At 37.7% G+C, this 26,892-nt stretch overlaps 1 protein-coding gene across 2 annotated transcripts in view; it reads right to left on the reverse strand.

Annotated features, from left to right (window-relative positions):
• PLXDC2 (plexin domain containing 2) overlaps nucleotides 1–23,691 on the reverse strand; it is a 404,494-nt gene extending 380,803 nt beyond the window's left edge. Inside the window, exons 1-2 of one of the 2 annotated variants that reach the window (XM_054592949.1) lie at nucleotides 23,612–23,691; nucleotides 22,304–23,055 (exon numbers count right to left, since the gene is read on the reverse strand). In XM_054592949.1, the coding sequence (XP_054448924.1) occupies nucleotides 22,304–22,415 (112 nt within the window). In that variant the 5' untranslated portion in view covers nucleotides 22,416–23,055; nucleotides 23,612–23,691. Of the gene's footprint in view, nucleotides 1–22,303; nucleotides 23,246–23,611 lie in introns of those variants that run through there. The other variant, XM_054592940.1, reaches the window with a different exon arrangement.
• Between the last annotated feature and the right edge of the window lie 3,201 nt (nucleotides 23,692–26,892).

Raw genomic sequence — 26,892 nt, forward strand, 5'->3', positions numbered from 1 at the left:
ACAAGTGTTTTTGTGGGCTGCAATTGTCAAGAAAACTTTTATGAAGTAGCAGGAGTGGTAAACGGGTGTTGAGCTGAACCCTAAAATTAATTCCAACATTTGAACCTGTTAGTGTAAACCTGTGATTATTTTAGAAGCTTCAAACTAAAACATCAAGATGCTCTTTAATCATATCTCTATTCAGTAAAAAGACATTCAAAACAAAATCAGAGTCCTAGCCCAAACCTTAAAAATAAATATAATTGTGTGAATATATCTATAAATATTATCATTTATCCTCCTTGCAAATTTTCAACTTCCTATCCCCAAAGGTGTCCAATGTGGGGCAGGGCTGGCCATCCACTAAGTGCTCTGTTTCTTTTAATTTCTAGGGTTTTTTCCCTCATTTATAATTTAAACATTACTATAGAAGTGCAGGCAGATGAGATATAAGTTAAAAATATGGCATACAAATCATTAGCAATTATTGAAAGTTTACTCTGTGTCAGGCACTGTGCTAACTGCTTTATATGAATTAACTCATTTCACACTCAAAAGTTACCCTATGAGGTAGAGGTTGTTATTAACTGCATTTTATACATAAGCAAAGTTAGTCACAGAGGTTTAACTAACTAAAGTCACAGTAAGTGGCCAAGCCAAAATAAATGTAAGAAAAATGACTGAGAGAAATAATAGGTAGGTAGGTAAGTCGGTAGATAGATAGATAGATAGATAAGTGATAGACAGACAGAGAGAGAGAGAGAGATTTAAAAACAAGAGAAAGAAAAGCTCCAGGTTCTAATAATTCCTGACCACTTGGTGATGGGCAAGTTTCTTCTTTTGTACCTGCTGCGTATTTCCTAAAATACCTATAATGAACAAAGACTGCATTTATAACTTGGAAAAATAAGAGAAAGCAAAAATATTACTATTAAAAACTGTAATTTAGTGGTAAAAGGTAGAAAACCAAAAGAGACACTGAGTAATAAGGTGCAAACTGATGTTAGCTGAAAAATAACAAGAATGAGCATAGACTTATTTTCTATCATAATGCGCACATTTCAAGGATAATCATGGGTCAAGTAAACACAAACATCTAAACAGAAGGAAGCCTCTATCTGTGAAAGTAAGCTCTGAAAAGTAATTAAATTAATTTGAAAAAGATTTCAAATGTAGAGAAGGATTGGAAAACTGATGTTACATGGTAGACCTAATTAAAAATGTTTGAATGCACTTTTTAAATTGTGATGGGAAAGAGAAAGAGATGAGTGCCTATTCTTCACGTCTGAGGAAAATTATTTGCTTCATATGGATTCTAGGCAGGTTTCTAGAACTAAATTGGTGGCAGTAATCATGTTGTTATTAGTATAATTGCTTTCTGACATCTGTTTCCCTGTCATAATCAATTCTTTAATAATAGCAATGATACGAATAGGATACGAGTATATCTAATCAGTAGTAATGTCTAAGACTTCTTCAAAATAAAAATGAAATTATATACCTTACCAAATTCTCTTCTACCATGTAATATTATATATGATATGCCATACAGTAATGAGGACAGACCAGCTCTTACTCTCCTCTCACAGTCGTTTATTTTCAATAATTTTTACGAAGCCATACTCACGTAAATGTGTAAGTTCTTTATGAAATAGCAAGGAATAAAATGTATATATTGTTGCTCAAGGCATAATGAAATGCAATTTGTGAATAATTGTGTTTCTATTTACATTTTTATTACCAAAGCTAACTACTCAGGGCACTCTGTCCTGGAACTGTGAACTTGGTCAGCTGTAATGCTAAGTTTCAGTTAATAATTGTGTAACAGAAAGAGCACTCGAGGTCTGCCCCTGCCACTACAACCAATGCCATGACCTCTGAAAGTCATAAAGGCTTCCTGGCTATGTTTCCCATTATTCCTCTATATCAAGAATCATTTTCTGAAAAAGAAATCTCTACTGCCTAACCTACTCAAACATAATGAAATTTTAGATTTTTTGAAGACAATCTAAATGGCTATTTTTTAGTAACTGAAAGCAGATGAATACAGGTTCAACCTTTGTTATCATGAAATGCTAATACATATTTAACCTTCACTTTTGACAGGAAAGTAAACAGATGCATGTTTGAAGTGTACATTTGGAAGAATACACTAATATACCTGAATATTTGAATACCTGTAATATCTATCATTACTGATCACTCTCCATGCCCCAGATGGGCTTCCAAAGATACTCCGTAATTTACATTTTAATCCCCACAAACATCTTGTGAGGTAAGCATTATCATTGTGATTTTACACTTGAGAAAACGAAGGAACTGAGAACGAAGCAACTTCCTCAAATCATAGAATTAGTAATCCATGGGACTGGGAATCAAATGCAGGCCAGATCTTTAAGGACAATGTGAGCTGAATCTCAGCATTTCTACCTCGTTTCTAACATAAAAGTGGCACAGCAGTGATCTTCCGCATTAATTATAAGGAGTGATAGCTTAAACCTGCAACATCAAAAGTCATCAAAATTCACGATTGATCTCCACAATCCAGTTCGCATTTGTCACCATTATTCTAACCTACCAAAAGACTGTAAAAATCAGCATTTAAATCATATTTACCTATTCTTGGATCCGAATTACAGAGTGACGATGAAAATAAATTCCAGTTAAGTATAATTCAAATAGAGCTATTGGAACAGGCTACAACACACTCAAATTCCAAAACAATTGCAACAATGATAACCAAAGTGTGACCAATGTTAAATATATATGTTAAATGCATAAATATATATGAAGCTGAATTATGTAATTAATACTTAAAATACCTCCTACAGTAACTGAAGGTTTTATATTTTCTACAGCCATTTGCCTTTTACAGATTCTTATGTAAGAAGTCACTGAAGTACTAAATTTACAAAGTAAAAGTGCACATGAAAAATAAACACTTTTTACCAATTGAGTATTATTGAATACTAACCTAAAGCCAGTAAGTATCCTTAAAGAAGAAGAAACGCCATAAGTAAATCTCTTTATTGAAAAAGATTCCTTGAAGACAAAAATATTAATGCTCCTGAATAGATTTTGAAGTAAATGGTACAAGCTATTGGTTTTAATAATACTTAGATAGTATAAATTAGATAAACTTCACCTAAGAATATACGGAATCAAGAAAATTAAAATTTCTTGACTATGATCAACAACACCCATATACAAATAACTGAAAAAGTTAGAAAGTTTATGACATAATTCTGCTATGCAGAAAGACCAAATTTAAATTCTGGAATAATAGGTTCATTACCTATTCTCATTATTTGTGTCATCTCAGACAAGTCTCTTCATCTCCTAGATGATTGGCTTTTTTCTCTTCCTCTTATTGGTAAAAGTCAGTGTTCACTGCAGCATTATTCACAATAGCTAAAATGTGAAAGCCACTCAAGTGTCCATCAGTAAATAAATGATAAGCAAAATGTGGTACATACATGCAATATAACTATTAGCTTTCAAAAGAAATTCTGACATGTGTTACAACATGAATGCATCTTGAAGACATCATGCTAAGTGAATTAAGCCAGTCACAAAAAGACAAATACAAATGCTGTATGACTCCACCTACATGAAGTACCTAGAGTAGTCAAAGATCGTAAAGATAGAAAGTAGAATGTTATGTGCCAGCAGTTGGGGGAAGTAGGAGAATGTATTGTTTAATGGGTACAGAGTTTCAGTTTAACAAAATGAAAAGAGTTATGGAGACAGAAAGATTGTAGTGATTTTTGCCCACCATGCATGTATTTAACACCCCTGAACTGCACACCTAAAAGGATTATGGTGTTATGTTATGCACATTTACCGCAATTTAAAAATGGGGCAAACATCAATGAACTGGAATAAAGTTTAAATAAGATATTATATGGTAAAATGCTTTGTAGAGTTTAAAATGCCATGTAAGTGTGCAGTGGCTTCTTCATTGTGCCTACCCATCCTCTCTTTTTTCTGGGAATGGAGCTGACCCTAAGCCCAGCCTAGCTCCATCTGCCCATCTGCAAGAAAAGAAATCATTTCTGGAACAAAGAGTGGTTGTGATCCTGCGGGGTGTACCAAGCCACAGTTTAAGAACCCAGTAAAAAACAGTAGACCGGGTCCCTGACAAGAGAGAATAATATATGGAAAAAATAAAGAAACAAATATAAGGAAATAAAAGGTAATTTCAGAGAATGGCTACAGTCTAATGAGTCGTCAACAGGGCTGTTACAAAAAGATAACATTTAAACTGAGACCTGAGTAACAAGAAGGAAACAGAAGCGGGAAGCTTATCCTGTGTGGGAGTAAGTGAACAATAAATACTTGTGGTTTCTGATGAGATCCAATACGTAGGCTGGGGCCTGCTCATACCGGGGTTCAAGCCATGGAAAACATATTGGATTGCATACTTATTTTAATGGAAAGTAATCGGAAGGCTTTAAACACGGGTGCGTCATGATTTCATTTATACCACACAAAGATGACATTTAATGGAATCTGGCCTCCTGGCCAAAGCGCCGTGGTCCTGAGGTGGACAAAAAAGTGCTTTGACAGGACTTCTGAACTCCAGACCAGGCGTGTACCAGGCTGAGCCCTTTCGGAGTACCTGAAGCCTGAGGAGGGCACTCACTTTGTGGCCTGCCATGTGGACCAGACGAGCAGAGGCACAGACTGCTACAGAAACGAAGGGTGAAGAGGGAGTGGACCGCTGTCCCTGAGGCCCAGTCATGCTGTTCTTCTTGGGCTTTGTGAGGTTCCCCCCGTCCCCGCAAATTCCTTGCTTTGATTAAGCGAATTTAAGATGGGTTTCTTATATTTGCTGACTTTAAAATCCTAACTTTATTGTAGTTGCAGAGTATATCGAAAGCTAGTGGTCTGCATACAGTATTCATTTAAATCTCCCAATAACCCTTTGGGGCATTATTGAAAGTAACTAAGAACAGTGAAGCAGGTGCTCAAATGGCAACACAAAGAAGTGGTGGGGCTGAGAGTTCACAGTCACGTGCATCTGACTCCCAAGTGTCTACTCCGACCAGCACCACTCACAGCTTCCATCTATGACCTGTGGAGTGGGACCCATTGCTCACTATGGAAGTGCCCACAGGTAGGTCAGAAGGAATTAGCAGCAGCCAAATCAAAAGTCGGATCTGCAGTTAACTCCTACCCCACAAATGCCACTGTTGAAAAGGTAAGAAAACTAAGTCCTTTAACTTTCAGGTCAAAAACAGGTAAATCAGTACACAAGTATTGACTCAAGTCCCTCCCTGCAAATGTGTGCCATCACCCAAAGACACAGGACGTAACTAATGGCAGCAATTAGAAAATGAAATGTACAACTAATTACCAGCTTGACAGGTGCACACAAAACATGCCGGGACTCAGAAAAAGGCAAAGAAACATGAGAAGACCTCACAGAAGCCTTTCTGGTAGTACAGAAGCTACAAAATGGAAGCTACGGATTGACTTGTTTTTTATCAATCCAATATTTGAATCCTTGCTCTAAAGGATTAAATAATTGACTTGAGTTCCCTTTAGCTTTCACTTTTTAAAAACTGTTTCAAAACCTCTATTTAGTTTAGGAGACTAACAAACTGATCTGTCTTTTTCACTGGGATGTAAATATACTTGATTACAAACTTCAAATGTATTTATTATTACATGCTGGAAAAACTACAGGGTCAAAGATAACATTACAAATAATATGTAAAACATCACAATTTGTGCTGCATTCATTGTTTCATGCACATATAAAACATTACATAATCCAGATATCTGAGTATTTTTTTTAGAGCCTGGAAATTTTACTATGAGAAAATTACATAAGTTCACTGAATTTTAACTATTTTTGTTTTTGCATCACCAAAATGCAAGTAATGAAAAGACTAAGTAGCTTTAGAATAGTAAATTTTTACTAATATTTGGGCAGGTTAAATATTAAGTGTATTAAATGAATTAGAAATAAACTAAGTTAAAAAAAAAACAAAAAATGCCTTGTGTTTTTGATTAACAGGAAAGCATACGACATAGCAATTTACACAAACAATGATAAATGGCCTAAAGAATTCAGTTACAAGCTGAATGATCACTGTAGATGGATGCACATTTATATTCTATATTAGCATTTCTGCTTATCTTATAAAACAAAATCCATTAATTTTGCATTCTGTTGTTTTGGTCTTTGCAATGCATTACAAAGCTAAAATAGGACAGATCATTTACAAAAACACAAACTAAGTAACTACCTTTTGGTACATCCATAAATATCGTTAAATCATCAGAACCTGACAAAGCAACGTCATTTTTCATCTTTTACTTCCTCCTCACTCATTCATTACCCTCCCTCCTACACACACACACACACACACACACACACACACACACACGCAGAAGGCCCGGGGCAATCTTCCAATTACTGAGAGAAACACTTATAATTCATCCTGAAAGATAACCTACAGATAAGAAGGGTTTATTGGTTTTAATTTTTGTTCTTGTTTTTAATTTCAAACTTGCATAAGGCTGCTATCTTAATTTTTTTTTTTAACTTCAATCTGGTCAGGAATGTCTTGCTGGGTAGCATGTTACAAATGGTAACAATCAGTCCTTTTAAGGTCTTAACAATTTTATAAAGAAACTTTTTATAAAGACTCTAATTCACCTTGAAGGCAATACTGGTAGAAATAAATACCTCTTTAATAAGAGTTTATCAGTGAGAAGACAGTTCCAGTGATTTTATTTAAAAAAAAACAACTTTTTTTTATCCTTACTTCCATTGCTTCAATACAAATAAAGGTTAGAAAACTCATAGTTCACAAATATTTATTGAGCACCATCTATGTACCAGGCACTGTTTTATGTTTTAATCACTATAAAAATTCATCTTGAAAAGAGTCATAAAATTAATTGCAGTGAAGAGAAACAACACTCTTTCCTCAGTTTATTATTTTAATTCCTGGTCTCCCTATTGGCAACACAACGCTGAAGTCATTATTCCCTTTTCCTTCAAGGTGTGATGTTGGCTTAAAATAAATAATGCCTGAAACTAAGTAAATTATTTTAAATACTATTTTTTTCCTAATGCAGATATTATTTATCACGTTACACCCATTTTGTAGCCCTAATGTAACTAATAAATAAAATGTTCATTTTTCCTGCTACTTAAGAAAAATTCTCTTTCAAACAAACTTTATTATATTTGAAAGGTTTCACAAATTTAATGATTCAGGTTTCATAAATGTGATTTCCTCTAAGCCTTAATTAAAGTTTTATTAGATGTCCCAGTAATTTTCTTACAAGTAATAAAGGGCTCCTCGAGGCAGGCTGCATTTTGGGAGAACTGTGATCATCTTCCCAAAGACAACCCTAACAGTTCAATGCATTTAGGTCATAGTTGCACTCCCAACCTACCTACCTACCTACTGGCTGCTCCCCGCATCCCTGTCGGCAGGCTCAGATCTCCAGCTCTAGCAAAGCCCCCCACCTTGCCCTTCTGCTCCCCTCCAGTTACTTCCTCTCCCACTTGTCTCAGCCATGCTTTCTTAAAAAAGATTGTAGCTTCAAGATTCCTGTCACTTTCTCCTCTCACCCTCATCACCTGTCCTACCATAATCGGGCACCAGTGGCCCCCATTTCAGCACCCAAAACTTTTTTCCTAATCCCAGATGATCCATCCTTGTCAATTCTCACCGTCTCCTTTCCCTCCTACCTGTGTCCTTCTATGTTGCTCCTCCTCATTCTACACCATGGTGCCCTCCTCCCTCCACCCTGCCCAGACCATGGCACAAGGACTCTGACCCTGAGCCTCTGTTCTTCTCTCTTTACTCATGCTTCTTGGCTGGTTCCCACCACTCCTTAAACATTGACGATTCAACATCTTGAGCTCATCCAAGACCACTTGGAAGAGTCGATATCTCTACTGGGATGTTCTATTAGCATCTCAACAATGCAATTTCCTCAAGCACCTAAGAACCTGGGAATTGGGGAACTCTCTGGGACCTTCTCCCCTTATTGGAAGCCTTCATCCCTTTTTGTCCTTATTAATCCAGTGGTTCCTAACTCTGCTCTGTCCCCAGGTCAGGCCCTATCATCTCTCCATACCAACACCAGAGGGACCTTTCTAACAGACCCGGGTGTCATTCAGCTAACAAATACCTGTCACTGGCCAGTTACCACCGTCAGAGAGAGCTCCAAATCCGTCTGTGGTAGCTGAGACCTTTCTTAATCTTGGGAATGAGAAATCATTCCATAACCCTCAGCACCATGAATACCCCCACGTCCGCTGCCCATGTATGCGGGGCTGGCCTCAGCCAGAACACCAAAGGCCTCCATATAGCTCTGGAAAAAATGCTAAATGTGAAATTCTCAGGAAACTCTAAAAATTTAAAGACTGTTATTTAGTTCTTACTTTGACATTTCTTATCTTTCATTCACTGATGAAATCTTAGAACAGCTAGCTGTCTTGCTTTTACACATATACCATTTACCTTTGAGATAAATTCACTAAAACACAGGTAATCTTTTGGATCACTGTATAAACAGAGCACTGTCATCCAAGAAAGTTAACTTACTCAAGTGTATTATGTAATCTCTTAAGGCAGTTTATTTACCCTAAGAAGCAAGAATATTAAGAAGGTCAAAGTATTATTTTCTTGCATCAAAGTAGATGACATAGCAGAATTTTGTTTTGTGTTCTTAGCTCAGGCAGAGAGAAGAAATTTGTTTCTGGGAGTTTTGCCTCATTTTACACAACGTGGGTTTGTTAAAAATATATTCTTCGAGTTAATGCATGTTTTACTGGAATAATGTTCTTCAAATCCAAAACTCGCCCTAGGCTATCATTGAGCGAGAAGAGGATTCTGGAAAAGAGTGAGGCTTTGCATTCCCCGACCTAGTCATGCAAGTCAAAGCCTGTCGGAGGTGCCGTCTGCAAGCCACTTAATGTTCACATGAGCCTTGGAAGCATTAACTGCTCCTAATTTTTCCCAACCCTACACAGTACCACTGCACATGATTACTAAACCAAACATGATGTGGTTTTTATCTCTGGCAATTTAAAACATGGATAGCTCAATCATTAACATTTTAAAATTATTAATGAAAGTCTCCTCAGACTGCTCACTAATTCTGCAGAGAATTCCTTGCTTTGCTCTGTCCTACTTCATTATTCTTGTTTACATTCTCTCCTCAACTTACTGCTTCCACACTTCCTTATATTTCTATGGCAACCTTACCAAAACTTCAGAGAACAGAAAATTTTCACTATATAATTATTAATAGTGGGCAGATACACAATTGTGTTCCCTTGTTACAGACAGAGAAATGAGGTGTAAGGAGTTAATATTTTTGTGCACTGTCACCTAACTAGTGAATAGCAGAACCAAGATTGGGACCCAGGCCAGTCCAGCATCAGAATCATCCTTTAAAACCATAAGGCAGTCTAATCTTGTCTCCCCTAGAGAGCCTGTCCCCACCCCACCCTTCCCCCGACGGCCAGGCCTGCCCCTGGCTTTGCTGCTCCCTCAAGCACTGGTTTGTCCTTACACTATTCTCATGCTTGTCATTGTTCTCCCACTAGACTCATGCCGTGTCCATGCTCATGTTCCCCTGAAGATTACACTCCTTAAATATACAAACCATGTTTTTGTTATCTAAAGCACTGAATTCTGAAATTGATGAATAAAAACATCTTCCAACTGAACTTACCATGTTGGAAGAACAGCTGAACTAATACGAAAATCAGATGAACTGAACTTTAAAAGGGATTTCAAATCATATCATGAAAATGTCATATATTTTAAGCACACATCACACATCAATGTGTAACATATGGCAGTCCCCAATCTATATATGAAATATACCAGATAAAAGCTAGTTTTTCAATTAACCTACAAGAGCCTATTTTACTTCTAATAAGGGCATTAATTTAGCCCATCCATTTTTTAAAATTATTGATTACATATTGAATAGATAAATGGATAGAGAAATGAGCCAGTGCCTTTAATAGAAGTGAAATAGATCTTTGTGGATCTTTATTCAATAAGTCAACAACATTTCAACTGAAAACCTACCATGTATGGGGAACTGTCTTACTAGAAAAATAAGACCAGTAAGAAAATATAACGTTTAAAAGGAAGAGACAAAAAATTACTTAAGAAAACCAACAGGGAAGAATTTATTATAGTCAAAACTTCTGACTCACCTAATGTCTGAAATTTGAATTATGTTAATGGTCACTAAGATAACACTCTTCCAATGAACTTCATGCAGAAAATTCACTTAACAATTATTTATTGAGTGCCTTTTATATACCAAGCACAGTGAAAAGTGCCGAGAAAACAAAAAAAGGAAAGTAAAACAAACATGGATCCTACTCTCACTGAGCTTACAACTTAGTGAAGAAAATTGTCTTCAAATAATTATTCAAATAGCAATATAACTTAATACTTTGATGTACGAATATTCACCAAGACTTTTACAGTGGCAAGTAACAAATCTCAAATCAAAGCTGGAATTTTCTGGTATGCTATTAGTAAGTCTAGGACTGTCTATAGGTGTCCTAGACTTACATCTTTCTAAGGCAGTAACTCCTAGAATTTTTAAAAATAATTAAAATCCTTTTCCCTTCTAGAATATGTATGTAATATTTAGGGAAGAAGTAATTGGCCTAGGGTCCAAGTGACCTATAAGACACAAGCAGAACTGTCTGGGGAAGCATGCACGATGATAAAAGGCCCTGGAGAACAATAGGTCTGAAGGAAGCCATTCCCAAATGATGAGAAAGTGCCATTACCAGAAGAAGGTGGTCAGAGATATGGGACAGATAAAAATATCGGAGATTCATACCATATAAGTAGTACAGAATATAGGAGAACTTTGGAGAATGTGTTCAAGAAACACAATAAAGATAGACAAAGGTGAGAAAGATGTGCTTGGAGAAGAATAAAAGTTGTTGAGTACATAAAGGATGCTGACCAGCACTGATGTAAACTTCAGCAGGTGGATCACATTTAAGACCTTGAAAAGAGGTAACTCACATCACTGAGTGCAGTATTGAGATCTTTTAGACTCTTGTTGAAAAAAAAATTTTAAAGACTGCCCAGTGATTTGTATCTGGAAATCTTTCAAATATCTAATCCTAGTATTTCCCAGTTTGCATCTTTAATTTTGAGACACCTAGAGAACTGTTTACACAAATTTCATGGTTCTGTCTCTAATTTCTATTCCGTTGATTGTTTATCCATATATCCTTTTTAACTATGGAATTCTTTCCAGAGAATTAACCAATCTTAACTAATTAAACCAATGGGTAATTAACTATGAAATTCTTCCTAGAAATTAAGCAATTTTAGTATTTTCTCAAACTATTCAAGTTGCTGCATTATACACCATTCAAGTGCTTCTTTTTGTTTTTGGTAGTTTAGTAAATGACTTGATTATTCCTAAACCATCATTTTGTAAATGAATTCTTCACAAATGCATATGATAAATTCCCTCACTCTGAAGTCAATCTGTTTATATATTTTCATCACTAATATTTAAATCTAAGCTATAACATTAAAATAATTATGATTTAGGGATTTTGTCTTAATATGTAGAAATAAGGTACAACAGAAATTCTGGCTGTATGATACACCTGAACAAATACAGTACCATCATACAAATGGAACACTAAAAAGATTGCTTCACTCAAGAAATTTTCTTGATGTCCTATACTTGGAGCCAGGGGTACAATGGTGATTGGTCACATGTGGCCTCTAACCTTGGGCAGATTAGGACTAACTGCAAGTGCACACACGACTAATTGCACAATTGATGGTAAGTGATATGATAAGGTTGTGTAGAGAGCATTCTGGCTTGTCTCAGACTTGGAGCTGGCAGAGAAACACTGAGAAATAATTCGATATGCCAAAAATCAAGTTGAAACTTTGACCTGAAGGACAAACAGCCAGAAAAGGAGGAAAAAGTGCTCCAAGAAGAGTTAATGGCATGTGCAATTTTAGAAGGCAGAGAGTGCGTGGGAAACTTGGGAGAGGAGGAAGTGGTGAGTTTGAACCTGCAGAGGTAAGCCAGCAGTAGGAAGACAGAAAGGCAGTTTCAGAGAGGAATAACACAGCCAGATTTGCATTTCAGAAAGATCTCTCAGGCTGTGGAACGAAGCCTGGATTGCAGCAGGGCACTGTCTGAGGCAAAGTGGGAAGCTGCTGAAGTAAACCGGGCTAGAAGGGATGATGGCTTGCCAGAGCCAGGACAAGGGGACTGGGGGATGGAGGGAAGCTATCTAAAGCCAAATGCCAGTGTTTGGTTTTTAGAAAAATCAGTTTCTCATTGGCTCTGCCTATTTTACAAACCTCTCTTCTAAAAACAGCTTGACAAAAACGGAGATCGCACAAATCTTGCTTCCCGCAAAGCTGTTTTGCAATGTCCAGACAATGAGACTATCATCTGCAGAATGGCTTTGAATCATGCTTGTTTTTAAAAATATCTGAAATGAACAACAGATGTTAAAAAGATAATGAAGGCTAAATAACAGAGAAATAAAACAGACTGCCCAGCTTGTGCATCTACTCCTGATATCCAGATCAGTATGCATGAGTTCAGGGCAATAGCCAGTCAGTCATAAACTGTGCTGAGCTAGAGGTCAGGTTAGGATTTTCAAATCAAGCAAATTATAAACCACTGATTTATAAGTGCCTGGAATCTAAACAAAATCATAAACCTACTATTTTTAAATGGTAGCAATTGGTAGTGTACTCTCTTTAAGGTAAATCTCCCATGGAGTTGATATTAAATAGCTAAACATTAAGAAAAATCCTAAATCCAGGGGATTCTGTCTTTCTCACCAGGCTATTTCTCATAAGGCAGCAAACTTGAAGTCCTTCTTGGAATTCACAATTCCAAGGGACACTGCAAAAATGTCATCATCTCCATGTATCATTTACCTGGGACTCACCCCTCATCGGCAGTCGTTCTCAAGAAGTTAGGAATTACCATTCTTTCCCTTAGTTGAGTTGTTCATTTTCATTAACCAATGATTTCCCTCTGTATTTCATAAGAAACAATTAGATGTATGGTTGGTTTCATGATGTGATCAGGAAAACATCACTAACTCCCAATCCAGAGACATCTTTCAACTGACAAAGGTCACTGCCAAATAGCCATTATAACAATTTGTTAGGAAGCAGTGTGGTACTTGTTCTGTTGCAGGAAAGAAATTACATCATTTCCAAGTGGTTTCAAAAGTGAAATCTTTACCAAATGACCCTGAGATTTAATGTGACTTCAAATTGAAAGTCCAATAGAATTTTTAGTGAAACCTGAAAAGTTTATTCTAAAACAGATATGAAAAAGCAAAGAGACTTCTAGAATAGCCAGGGCACTTCTGAAAAGCAAAAACTCAGAGAATGGGTTTGCCCCTCCAAGTCTTTATAAAGACTTATTATAAAACAGTCATTATATGTGTATTTGCATTTTTGTCTTGTGATAAAAATGCAAATACACATGTGGTATCTGTAAAGGAACAATTACCAGAGTTTTAACCTCCTCCTCCCCCCTTTAACTTTGAAGTACTTAATCCTGGAAGATCTAGCAAGAATTATCTTTTATAGAACATTCATAAGCCCAATAACTTATGAATTCCACTTCTAAATAGAAGCTGAGTATCTCCTCCATACAAAGAAACATATGCAAGGATAGCCATAGCATCAGTATGCAAAACAGCAATAATTTTTCACTGATAGAAGATTACATAAACCATCTGTAGGATACATCAATTGTGGGAAAAGTAGGATCAACACAAGTACATGTAATATGTTTGTACGAAACAGCTAGTGATGTGAATTGTTACACAATTCAGCCTCAACCAAAAGTGTTTTGTAACATATCCCTCAGCATTTTGTTAGTCTTACCATACTAACAGATGTTACAACACTATTCTGACACAGGAAATAATTTTATATATAGTTCAAGTCAAATGAAAAGCTTTCATAAAATTCATTTATTTTGATTAAAAGAAATAAACTTTTTAAAAATATGTAAAATTTTAAATCAAAACAGATAATATGTATTACACAAAATATGTAATATCTTATAATTTTAAATAAGCATATGCAATAAAACATCAAGTGGTATATTTGTAATATAGCAAGAATGCTTTCAAACTAAAATGTAAAAAGACACTTTCTTAATATTTACAAGTCAACTTTATTGTTCCGGGGTATCCAGAATTTTCAAATAAGTGTTAAAATATTCTTTAAAATTCTGTCGTGTGACAAAAAACTCCAAAGACCCTTTCTATTCTCACTCCAAGCAAGAACCAAAAGACAAAAATGCAAATACACAGCTAAGTCTTGTAGTTCAGTTTTTGTTTCTTAAAATATAGCAAATTGTGAATTGAAATTAAAATTCTAAGAACAGATCAAAATATCAGGTAAATTAGCAACTAGTAACATAGGATTAATCAGAAGTTGATTGTCTACTAAAATGTTCAAATTACAAAAAATATTCAGAAGTGTGTATTTCCATGACCTATACAACTACTAAATAGAATTCAAATAGCTATTATCAAATGGTATAACTCTTGAAATGCGTATGCATATGTGGTGCACTTTAGGTAATTTTAACCATAAAAACATGGACTAGCAAAAGAAGAGGTTAATTATTTTTAATCAAAAGTTCAGGGCAGGATTGCTTTAAATAGCAAGAACCCATACACACACTGAGAATATAATTCAGTATACTAAAAATCATCTCACACTTGCTTTTTATGAATATTTTAGAATACATACTACATTAATGTGATTTGCATATATACTTTTCTCAATGTACTGAAGTAAATGGATAGCAAAAGGAGACAGGACAGCCAAAAGAAGTCAGATACATTGGACTTGCTCCCAGCTCTGCCTGCAGTAAGATCAGTGGCTTTTGACCAAACAAATGAAAACAATATATACCAGTTAAATAATCAGTTTCACTGTTAATGATAGCTGAAGACTAAGTTTGTATCTTGGAGAGAATTAAGCAAAGATATATAATAAATTCAGCATGAGCCATACCTCAAATGAACCTTGAAGACTATTTCACATCTTACCAATCATTATTATTTGTGAATTTTATATTCTAAAATTACAAATTCTTCCTATATTGCTCCCTGTTCAAGGCTTAGGAAAATAAATATTTATTGGATGTCAGATTATGGTTTCCAGTGGGGAAAAAGAGGGAAGCTACCACAACTAACAAATATATATGACAGGGAACCAAAAAAAAACAAACCAACCCCTGAATTATCTTCTGCAGGCCCCTTGTAGCACAGGCTTCCCTGCTAGGTGAGTGTTCTAGGAACCCATCTGTATCAGGGTACCTGCTAATGTTATTGTGAGAGGCTGCGTCTGGCTTCAGTGAATTCTTTGAAGACTCTTTCAATGCGTTCGCCCACTTCATGATGGGTGATTAGGAGGGCACCTGCCCAGAGGGCACTGAGTGTTCAACAGTTTTTAACCAAAAAACGGGGTGATCCCTGTGCCCCACCCTTCCTATTCACCAGATCTCCACATCTTGTGCAGAGCAGACTTTTTGTTTCTTTGTTTTCCAGATGAAAAAAAGTCCTGAAAGGGAAACATTCTGCCCATGTAGAAGTGAAACAAAAAAAGTGCAGAAGCACTAAAAGGAATCAGAATCGATGAGTTCAAAACTGTTTTGAGCAGTGAAAAAAAATCTCCATAGCTGTATTGCATGCATCAAATGGAGAGTACTTTGAAGGTGACTGAAGTTTAAACATGTAAGAATATATACACAATTTTAATAAATAAATTCAGTTTTTCAGGGTCCTCCCTCATTTACACATAGAAGAATATTACTATTACTCAAAAATATCATTGCATGTTGACTGGACCAAAGAATATATGATCCTAATCTAAATAAACCAGGAGGTACTTACCAATCACGCTTAAAGAAAACATACCAGTTTTATTTAGACTTCTGTCACTGAAGACTCCAAGAAATATGTAGAAAATTCACTTTTAAATATCTGATTCTTATAGTTTATCTTCTGGGCTAATTCTTTATATCCCCTCTATACTCTCAAAGAGTCCATGGGCTAAACACTCTATCTATATGATGAAATCTTGAGCAATAAAGATTCCAGGAAACATTTCCAATGAATGAGTGAAAAATAGTAGGCGGAGAAGAGGGAGGAACTAATTAATGAGACCAGAAAAGTCAAATAAAAGTCATTCTGCATGCTGGCCTTTACGATCTTCCCTTGACAAAACCACAGGCAATTCTCTACTAGAACACCTTAAGCAGGAACAGCGGAGTCAGCTGATTTTAATTTACAAGGAAAAAGCCCTGCTAGTGCTTAGATCTGTTTGGAGGGCCTCTGGAGGAAGGGATTAAAAGTCTGGATTTCAAGGAAGGTCACACAGCTTCTGACCCCATGTTCAGATCCGCAATCTTTAATAGGCTATACTAATTCCAAACAGGTGCCCAACAAGACCTCTAATTCTATTGAAATACCCAAATCAGGACCATCATTCCATACCTCATCACCTTTTTAACTAAAGAGAGCAAAATAAAAAGAAACCAAAGAACAAATATGAAACAGGTTCAAAGTGGCTACAACACAACATAGAATATTATATATTCTATTCTTTCCCCAGATACTATTCCGTTAATTTGGCCAGGCAATATATGACTCAATAAATGATGGGAAAAACTGTCTTAAACGCATCACTACTTAGTCGGTCATTGTGCAGTAACTTCCTCAGCTGAACAGAATCACTGTCTGGGGGATGGTGAGGGAAAACTTCCTGTATGAACCTCAGTGAAGAAGAAAGGCTTTTCAGAGCGGAGTACTGTAAGGAGATAATTAAAGCTTTGAGAAAATGTGCTCAGAATAAAGGCAAAGGACAGGAATTAGATTAAAAGAAAGCTGAAGAGCAACTTAGTAATATATAATCTTATATATATTTATATAATCTATGTCACCTTTTATTTACTTATTTCTTGTCCCATATACACAAAATATTTATATACTTGTTGGAGGTGGGCCCACTAATTGTGCTCTGAGCTTTAAAGAAGCCAAAATTTAAAAGGCAATGCATTGGTCACTATTCATAATGTCCAGAAGATGCAAATACAAACAAACCTGTTCAGAAGAACAACTATATCTGTTATTTCTGTTAAGACTCAAGATATTCTCTCTCCCCCTCTCCCCTTCTCCCTCTCCTTGTCTCTTTCTCTGCCACTCAGGGAGCAGACACAGCACTATACATTCTATATGTTGCACAACACCATCCACCATGCCACCGTAACAAGTTTTATGAAACGATGTTTTTAAAGCCTTCTTCAGTCTAGGTTAATGGCATGAGGCGTAAGCCCAGTTCAGTTCTGAAGTAATTTCACAAAGAACTAAAATTATTTAACAGTATTTATCTCCACTGAATGAGACTACCACTGCTACCTACAGGGTCCGGTAGAAGTAACGCCTACTTGAGTGTGGTTGGTAGGGTAATAATATGGGTGAAATAATTTATAGTTTTAATTTGAACATTTCACCTAAAACATCATATGGTGTGCTTGAGTGTGATACTGTTATGTTACAGAATTACATGCTTATAATTCTGTAATAAAAAAGGGTCATTATTTGTGCTGGACCCTGTATATTATACATATATATATATATTTATATACAAACTCACATGAACACATTGTATTTTTAGGTGTTAGATTAAGATTATGAGTGAAAATTCAGTCAGAAACCAAAAGGATAGTAGACCAGTGAAATAAACTTTTTGAATGTTCTATATTTAATAGAAAGTTTAGTGTATATATCATCCACCAGATGTATTATAACAGCTGGATGGACATCTAGATCCTATTCTCTCACTTTAAACTATTATTCTATGAAGCCCATTTATATATTCATTTCCATCTTACTTATAGAAAAAGTGAGAGTAAGAAATAGAAAAACTTCTCCCAATGCGACATTCAAATCAACAGTCCAGCTTGAACTATAATTCCACTCAGTTCGACAACTGTTTATTGCATGCCTATGTGGTAGATGCCACAGGGGATTCAGAAATGAATGACTTAGACCATGAGCTCAAGTACACATGATGTGATGTAAGAGTTTATAGGAAAGGATGCAGAAACAGGAAAGAAAAAAATACTCCTGCAATATCAAGCAGAGTTAAACAAGTGCCTTAAATGAGGCATAGGCTTCTCTATGGGTTCCAAAACACCTCATCTTTTTGTGAAGGGTGTCTCTTGCAATAAGCCTATAAGGAAAAGTAGAAAATGGATGGACGGAGATGGACTAGGGATGGAAGAGCAGGAGGAATGGCAAACAGCTATAAACATGGTGCATATTCAGCAAGCACCAAGGAACCACATTTGGTTAGAGTATCAAAAAACATACAGAGGAGAGAGTGGTGGGAAAGTAGTTTGAGAACACATGCTTGAAGGCCATGGTGAAGAGACTGCTATTTAAAGAAAATAGCTCAAGACTTTAGGTTTCATGATCACAGTTTTCGATCAATTCATTCTTTATAAACATACTGTGCCTACCATAGAAGATATCTTTTAAAAAGCAAAAAACAGACAAAACTAGCTGAAAAGAATCCGTATTATCTACCTCTCTGCATGAAAGCATAATTCTTGCAAAGAAGAAACCTGTTAAGAGCAAATGAGTGTCTTCTATTATCCTTACTCAAGCGCATTTGCCTTGATAAAAACCCATTTCTAAAGATCAGATTTCACAAATGCAGTCCTAATTATAATTCAAAATTTCTATGCAGACATCCATGACCTAAAACGTTATCTCTAACTTAAATGTTCTAGATCACACTGATGTCACAGTTCAAACTTGCCAACCTCAAGCTTCAACTTGTATCTATTCTTTAAAGGAAAAAAGACTTTTGCACTTTATATTTTAAAAATTTTTATATGCAGTCACAAGTAGTGGCTATTATTTGTCCGAGGAATATATTCGAACTGTTAGAAATTTAATACTAGTGATGGTTTGTCTCAACAGAGATACTCTCGTAACTCCAAAATTAGGAGTAACATTTCAAACTGTCTTATAATTTCAATGAAAGCACAAATAGGAAAATATCCAACTAGAGAAACAACTAAAATAAATGCAAATAATCTGCTAAAAATAAACTGTCCCTAGAAAATAACAATATTAGAAAGTTTAAAAAGTTAAAATCCCCTTGGGTCCTAAACTAGTTTTGCTCTTTCTGTATAATGGTAATGAACTTCCTTGTTGCATAAAGTCACATTTAAGAGTAATAATCAGATCTAACTCTACCTACCTATTTTAGGCCGTTTTTCTTCACTTAAATTTTAGAATTTTTCAAGACATTAAAACATCCCTCTCCTTTGGCATTGTTTCTAGACTGTTTTTCAATCACTTTATTGTGTAAAAATGAGTGTATAATAATATAGAGATTATATGAAGTTTATACAATGTAGAAATATCCTAAACGTATTTTTCTCTAAATATTGGGTTGAGAAATACTTTACAGATGAGCATAAGGTATATTCAATCCTAAAGTTAAATTTATTATAGTAATGAACTTTTAATAAGAGGTATTTTAAAGTTATAATTTTTGTAATTCCACAGTAATTTTAAAATATCCAACAATAATGCAAAAGAGGGTATTTCATTTTTCCACTGCACTTATTAAACCACAAGAATGAATTCAGAGTGCAGGTATTTTTACATGTACTGAGTTGAATGATTAATATCTAGTATACGTCAATAAAAACAAAAATATAATAAACTTTCATAAATTTACACCCACTGATAAAAGCTGAAATGCTAAAAATAAAAACATCGTAAATAGGAAAAACAAAATATTGAAGATCATTAATCAGAGATTTGGGAAAAATAGGAATAGAATACCTTAGCAGTTTCTCTGCCCTCTGGTGGCAATAAAATCAACTGCAGTTTGCTAAAATGCATAATAAAATATCCCTGTTATGAAATCAGATTTTCTCCCCATGCCAAACTGTCTGTAATACAAATCCTGATTGCTACATGCCAGATTTCAAGACTGTTGGGCCATTTTTTATTTATTGTGTTCAACTTTTAGCTAGACTATTTTACAAAAGAAGCTGTATTTTTTTTTTCCATTTCATTGCTATATTTTATATATTCAGTAGGCTAACCATTTAATTCCAGGATTATTTCATAAAACTTTATGCAGACTGATATCCAGAAAACTTCCATTTGAATGAATCTCCAAATACATTTGTCAAGAAATTTAAAACTTCATTTTTTACTCAATCCTATAAATATATGGGTTTCTAGAGTAGTTTTCCACCAGAAATACTGAGTTAGTTTACAATACCTGCACATTTATGTTGAGCAATTTAAGTATTTTATGTTTCCCAAACAAAAGGCTTTTAATTACCTGACCAATTTTAGAGTAAAATGAATTTCATCCTCAATTTAACAACAGAATAGTACATTTTTGTATATATTTTTTCCACAATATAGTATTATTGTGGAAAAAAATCAGAAAAAAAAATCCGCTGACCTTTTATTTTTTACTGTAATGCATTATTTACACCCAGTGCCAAAGAAGTTTTCAAAAAACTTTGGATACATTTTGGCACATACACCACTCTGATCTCCTTTGAAATGAATTAAAGTGCTTACATGCTTAAAGACACATTTATTCCATGAATATGTCCATGAAAATTACCTTTTAAAATAAATGTGTTGCTTCCTGGAGGGATAAGTCTTATTTTTTCTTTAACCAACGGAATGTATCGGAGAAATAAACAGAGGTATGAACAACTGATTTAAATAATACCTAGTCAAGAACGCCCTATGTCCATGTATGGAGGACAATTATATGTGACAAAGACAAATCAACACCCAGGAAATTTGCGATTTATTCAGTTTTAAAAGTGTTGTCACCATGTTTCCCCTGTGCTCCCAACACAGGCACACACCCTCCTCCAACCATGAATCTGTACCTTCTCTAAAAATTTACATCTGGAGCAGACACATTGTTGGGCTGCCTTATAGGTTTCAGCTTGTAAAATTTCATTCACGGACCTCCTTCAAGATTCACTTCACCTGGAATCCCCAGGTGCCCTCCCTAGCTTTCTTCCATCTGCCACTTACATTTGACATTTTCAGACACTTGTGTACTTCCAGAGAAATCGCTTACCATTCCCGTCCCCCCACCCCCTGCCCTCAGAATTAAAACAAAACCTTATTATCCTAAACAGAAATGTTTCCTTGTGTTTCTTGTTAGTTGTTTTTGGGGGTTTTTTTTTTCCCCCTCATTTCACCTCTCGAAGTCCACTCGAGTTCACAAATTTCTGCCAAGGTCTCTCTCTGCCTGTTTCTTCACTTTCTTCCTGATGGGTAAAAATGGGGGGCGGGGGGTCAGGCATCGGCTGGCAGTGGGCAGGGTCCTGAGAGGCAGGCGGACCTTGGGCTCATCAGCGCCTCGCTCGGAGGAGCCAGCCGGAGGCGGGCGGAGGGCAGCACCGCGGGCTCCGCGCTGGCCCCGGGGGCGCAGCTCGCGGCTGGACGCACACCTGGCTGGAGCAGCCGCCGGAGCAGGAGGCCGCTGCCCCTGGGAAGATGCGGATGCCGGGGCTGCGCGGTGGGGTAATGTCGGGGCACTCAGAGGAACCCCGGCACCTTCAGGCCTCTCTACGAAGTCCCCCACTTCCCACGGGGGACAATGACGCCAAGGGTCAGCCTACAGATCCGCGCCGACCCCACCTCTGCCTCCTCCTACGTTCCTCTGCGCCCCGCCGTACCCACTGAACCCCCGATAGAGAACGGGAGCTAAGGTGGCGACTGCCTAGAGGAGAAAGGTGAAGCCACTGGTAATTTTCTCCAGTTGACAAAACCAGTGCAATCTCCAGCTGACACCACGTCTCCCACCCAGACCCCAGCACGCACTCGCTCAGTTTATCCCGGCAGCAGGGAAGGAGGAGGAGTCGGAGATGAGACAGCCCCGGGATGGCAGCTCCTGGGTGAAGTATCCACAGAAGATTTGCTCTTAAACCAGAGCCCTCTCTGGCGACTTGGGGGAGTCAGTACCACCCTCTGGTGCTCAGGTGAAGCAAGCCCGAATGCTCGGGAAAACCCCCAGGCCCCTCCATCCTTCGCTAGCCAACCCTATTCTCCCCATTTGGGAAGCCCAGATTTACCCAAAAGGCAATTGCAATAACTTTCCCAAGGGCAGACAGATGGGGGAGGGGGGGAGGTGCGGGTTGAGAATGAGGGTACCAGAGAGGTCTTCAGCGGCGCACAAAATCAACAAGCGAAAGTGCATCTTACCATCGATTTGGTTTCCAGGCTCCCCTTCAGCGAACTGAAACCGGTCCATTAAAAAGTGGCAAAGTAACACAACTCCTGCAGCGGCCAGGTCGGCCCTCGGGAACCTCGCCATGCCGCCGCCGCGACCACCCTCCTCCTGCCCGCCAGTCCTTCCCTAGCGCCCTGGGCTCCCAGTAGGAATGGGCTGGCAGGGCTTAACGCTGCGGACAGGTCTTGGCAGTACCAGGAGGCCTCTGTGTATTTCGCTGGGATTTCACACCCTGCAACCAGGAGAAGGAAGGGAGTACAAGGGGGAGCGCAGTCCTCTCCGGACCTCCGGGTCTCTCTTCGCAACTCGCCAAAACACTCGCAGCCCTCACCCCAGACACAAGACAACACTCGCGGGGAGGAAAGACCACTTGCAAGCGGGGTTCGCAAACTCTCGCTTTCTCCCAGGCAGCGCCACCCGGGTGCCTTCAGAGCCCCCGCGATGCGCTCCACTGGGTTCAAAATAGATCTAATTCCACAGCCAGCGCGGGTGCCTCCTTCAAATCCAAGAGAGCAGTCTGCACTGAAGGAACTTTCCTCAGTCTTGGGATGACCCCAGAGGGAGGTTTGGGTTTGCGGGAGGGGTTAATGTGGACTGGCGAAACCTCTCCGACAAGTTGTTCTTCTTTTCTTCTACCGACGCCGGACGCGCCTCCTTTCTCGCAGCCGGGCGGGATGGAAAGCCCCAAAGAGCTGAGCCCTCGGAAGGCTCAGGCTGCAGCAGTCTGAGGTCCAAACCAGGGGAGAAAAAAACAAAATTTAAAAGAAGAGGAAAAAGAAAGAAATGGGTGGAAAAAAGTCAGGGTGAAACCTATTCGGAGAGGGTTTCTCCTGGCTAAGGAAGAGGTGGCTGCAAGCCCAGCCGAACCCTGGAGTTTGCTGGCGGAGGAGGCGCCGCCGCGCTCCCCCGCGCTCCTGCTACACACTTTGGGGAGGAAAGGCAGCTCGCAATTTGCCAGAACGTCCGCTGCACCCTCCTCCCTCCTCTCTCTTCCCTCCCCTTGGCTCCTCCAGCCTTCTCCCCCCGCCTTCCTCCCCGAAACCGGCAGCTAGCACCGACCTGTCCAATGGCTGCACTTTCCTCAGCATAGGCTGAGAAGTGGCCGAGAGATTAAACCCGGGGAGCAATGCGAGGGGTAGTGAGAGGGCAACTTCAGCCCGGCGTGCTGGGAGAGGCAGAAAAAGGAGAACCAGGAGGGGAGTGCGGTGAGACAGCTCCTCGCTCTCTGGGCGCCATCCCTGCACCCCGCCCGCCCTCCAGCCAGCGGCGCCCGCACCCACCTGGCCCCCGGGACGCCTCCCGTGCCCGAATGCGGGGGATCGCGGCCCACTGAAGGGGTTCTTCAAGGACGCTAAAGGGTTAATTACAGTTCTCTTCCGGGAGGGTGTGTGTGGCAGTGCTTGGAGTGTGAAGAAAGCAAACCGGAGCGCGTCTGTTACTAACACGGCGAAGCCCCAAGGACCCCAGACCCGCGAGGCGAGTCGAGGAAGAGGCGCGCGGCAGCGTGGTCCACTCGCCAAAGCTGCTTTGTAAAGTGTAAGCCGGAGCGAAAGCGAGAGATTCAAGAAACAGGAGGCCCATTGAATATCCTGCGGGGGCTCTAATTGGCTATCTCTAGCTAGTTTGTTTTTGTTTTTTTCCAAGCTCCGGGATGTGCTTTAGTGTTAACCCTTTCCACCTCCTGTCATTAGTTTACATCTTATTTTGCAGTTGACCTCATTTTAACGGGATAAATACAAAGAAAGAAAGCAAAGCATATTTGTTAAAACTACAGATCGTATAACTAGAATGGGCTGGAATTTCACCTCCCCCACTAAATAGCTGTATGGCTTTAAGCAATTTATTTAATCTCGGTGCCTCAGTTCCCCAGCCAACAAATGGGGAGAATTGCAGTAACGCCCTTACGGAGTGTTGTATTGGATTAAATGAGTTAATACTGCAGACAAAGGATTGAGATCAGTGCCTGGGACAAAGTACATGACTTTGTTTCTTAAGAGAGAGAGGGGAGAGGAAAGAGGGAGTCCTAGATTTCCCTGGAGATTTCGCTTCAGTGTTCTAAATGCGAAAGGTCGCGTTAGTCTATTCTTGTCCACTCTGTTCCATGCTCCGAGGAGTTTATAGATGCCATCAATAAGCATTTTACTACTTTGTTAATTTGATGCTGAAAGAATGGCTCTCCCATGGTCACTTAGCTGGTGAGAGGGAAAACAGGAAGTGCAACATGTTTTTCCCAATTCAATAGTCAATTTGCTGTTTATTTCAGAATAAATATGTATTTCTTCAGAACTATCTGTGAAGAGAGAGAGAGATGTCATGTATACACACTGTATTATGCCCAATGGCTGCGTTCTCCTGGCAGGTTCATTTCTTCTTCATCAATATACAAGGAAACCTGTTTTGGTTTTGTTTGTTTGCTTGTTTGTTTTTTAATTTCTGCTCAACCAAGAATTTTTAACTTCTGTGTAACATTACATATAAATCAGAGTACTTAGGACACTATCAGTTTAACATTAAATTGGAAAACTGAATCTTACCAAAATGTGATTTTCTTTTAATTGATGTTGATTTTTTTGAATTGTCTGAAAGAATCTATGTGGAGAGCTTCCTAAAGCGACTTTTTATGCAACTCGAATTCCCATTACATGAAAAATTACAGGAATCCAGTAGGCGCCATCTTAAGAAAGACTCTTCTTTTAGCCTGGAGTATTTCCCTCTACTTTCACAGTAGAAAAATGGGTGTCTCCTGTTTCTCTGAGAAGAAACAAGTCCCCACCTCTTCCTTGTATCATTTTCTTTCTTTTCTCCTTTATTATTATGTATGCAAATTAGTCATTTTTATTTTTCTTGTTGTTTTTTGTTAGCAGTGCTTTGCCCTCCAGACTGAAGCTATATACCTTGAGTGGAAATTTGATGCCCAAAATTGAAAGAGAGACAGGTAGTAATTCAGAGTGAAACTGGAGAGGCTTTTATGTATGTGTTTTATCTATCTTGCTGGTGCTGTTTAATTATTTCATTTTACTCATATCTTAATCTTATCCTGAAGAGCTGACCATATAGAAAATAAGTATGAGAGAAGATGAGCAAAAATCGATCGTATTTTTTCTTTACATTATAACAAACAACCAATAATTGAAATGTATTTAAGACAGTATGTTCAGAGGGTAATGGAGTTGATTACTCAAATAACCTTGGCTAATTAAAAATAGCATAAATGAACCTTGTGGCCTAAATGCTCTGAGTTTGCCAATATAGCTCACCCAGAATCCTCTATTTCAATTTCATGGAGAGAAATTAAGATTTCTTTATGGAAAAAGTTTCATCTACCATTTGACTTGTTAGAATTGTTAAAATGAGTTTATATTTTACAGTAGTTATAAGAACTGAATTGCGGGGCGAGGGGGTTCTTTTTAACCCACTGGTTTAATTTTAGCTAACCTCTCAATGAACAAATGAATCAGAAATCACAAAAGAATACCACTTGAGTTCTTTGTCCATGACAAAGATGTAGAAATCACAGAACACTCGCTCCTTTAATATCTTAAGATCATATGTACCAGAATCATGTTCAAGTACATAGAACTTTAGGTAGACAGCACCCGAGCTAATGTCAGTACAGATCTCAAACCTGTTTGCAACCCTTATCTACGGCAATTTTCACAGAGGTTTTTAAACATTACAAATGCAGCATTATCTTTATAAAGGTAATTACAATTACCCATTTCATCCCAACTCCAACTCTCACTTTGCTGTGTTTCTAAGGACCTGTTCTAAATTGAAACTTGGCTAACGGGATACTCATTATGCTTACTTGGGGGAAAAATGAGATGCAAATCAGGCTGTGGAGTGCTTAGCATTTATTGTAATCTTTATTATTATAATATTATTATTATTTCAGGAAATAGCTTTGTTCATTTTAATAGGATTTGTTAAAACTTTCTACAGTTGCTGTCAGATAAAGGGAAATTGCTAGTAGTGGATTGCTTTAATTCAATCCTAAACTAATATTATGACCTTTTTCTTTAGGTCTATGGCATTTCCTTTCCCTTTTCATTTTATAGGGCTAATTTTTGACCTCTAGTGTGCAATTACAAGACTCATTTGTTCGTTTTGGCTGACTTCTGCTCTCAGAATCAACTGGGATTTCATTACATTATTTATGGATATTTTAGTTTTTTGCTCTTTTATAGTTTTAAGTAAAAATTTTATGAAGAGTGTTTTGAATCAAATAAGCATTTTAAAAAATTCACTGACAGCTAACATTAATCTTTTTTAATGGGAACATTCAACACACAAGAATACATAATGCCTATTATCCTCATATCAATGCTACATTTATGATATTAACAATAAAATTATATCTGGTTCATTCATAGAAAAATAATACATTGCTCTAAAATGGCATATGTTTATACCATCTTTTCTTTAAAGCTTAATAAGCTAATGGGTGTTTTTGACCAGCATACAGAAAAGTACAAAAAGTGCTACACAAAACAGTAGAAAACAAATTACTAAAATGGGGTCGTACACTCTTTAAAAGGGTAAGGACATTATCTTACACTTC

The sequence above is a fragment of the Pteronotus mesoamericanus genome, unplaced genomic scaffold (assembly GCF_021234165.1).
Source record: "Pteronotus mesoamericanus isolate MK-2021 breed Mesoamerican mustached bat unplaced genomic scaffold, CSHL_Meso_final contig_130, whole genome shotgun sequence".
NCBI lineage: Eukaryota > Metazoa > Chordata > Mammalia > Chiroptera > Mormoopidae > Pteronotus > Pteronotus mesoamericanus.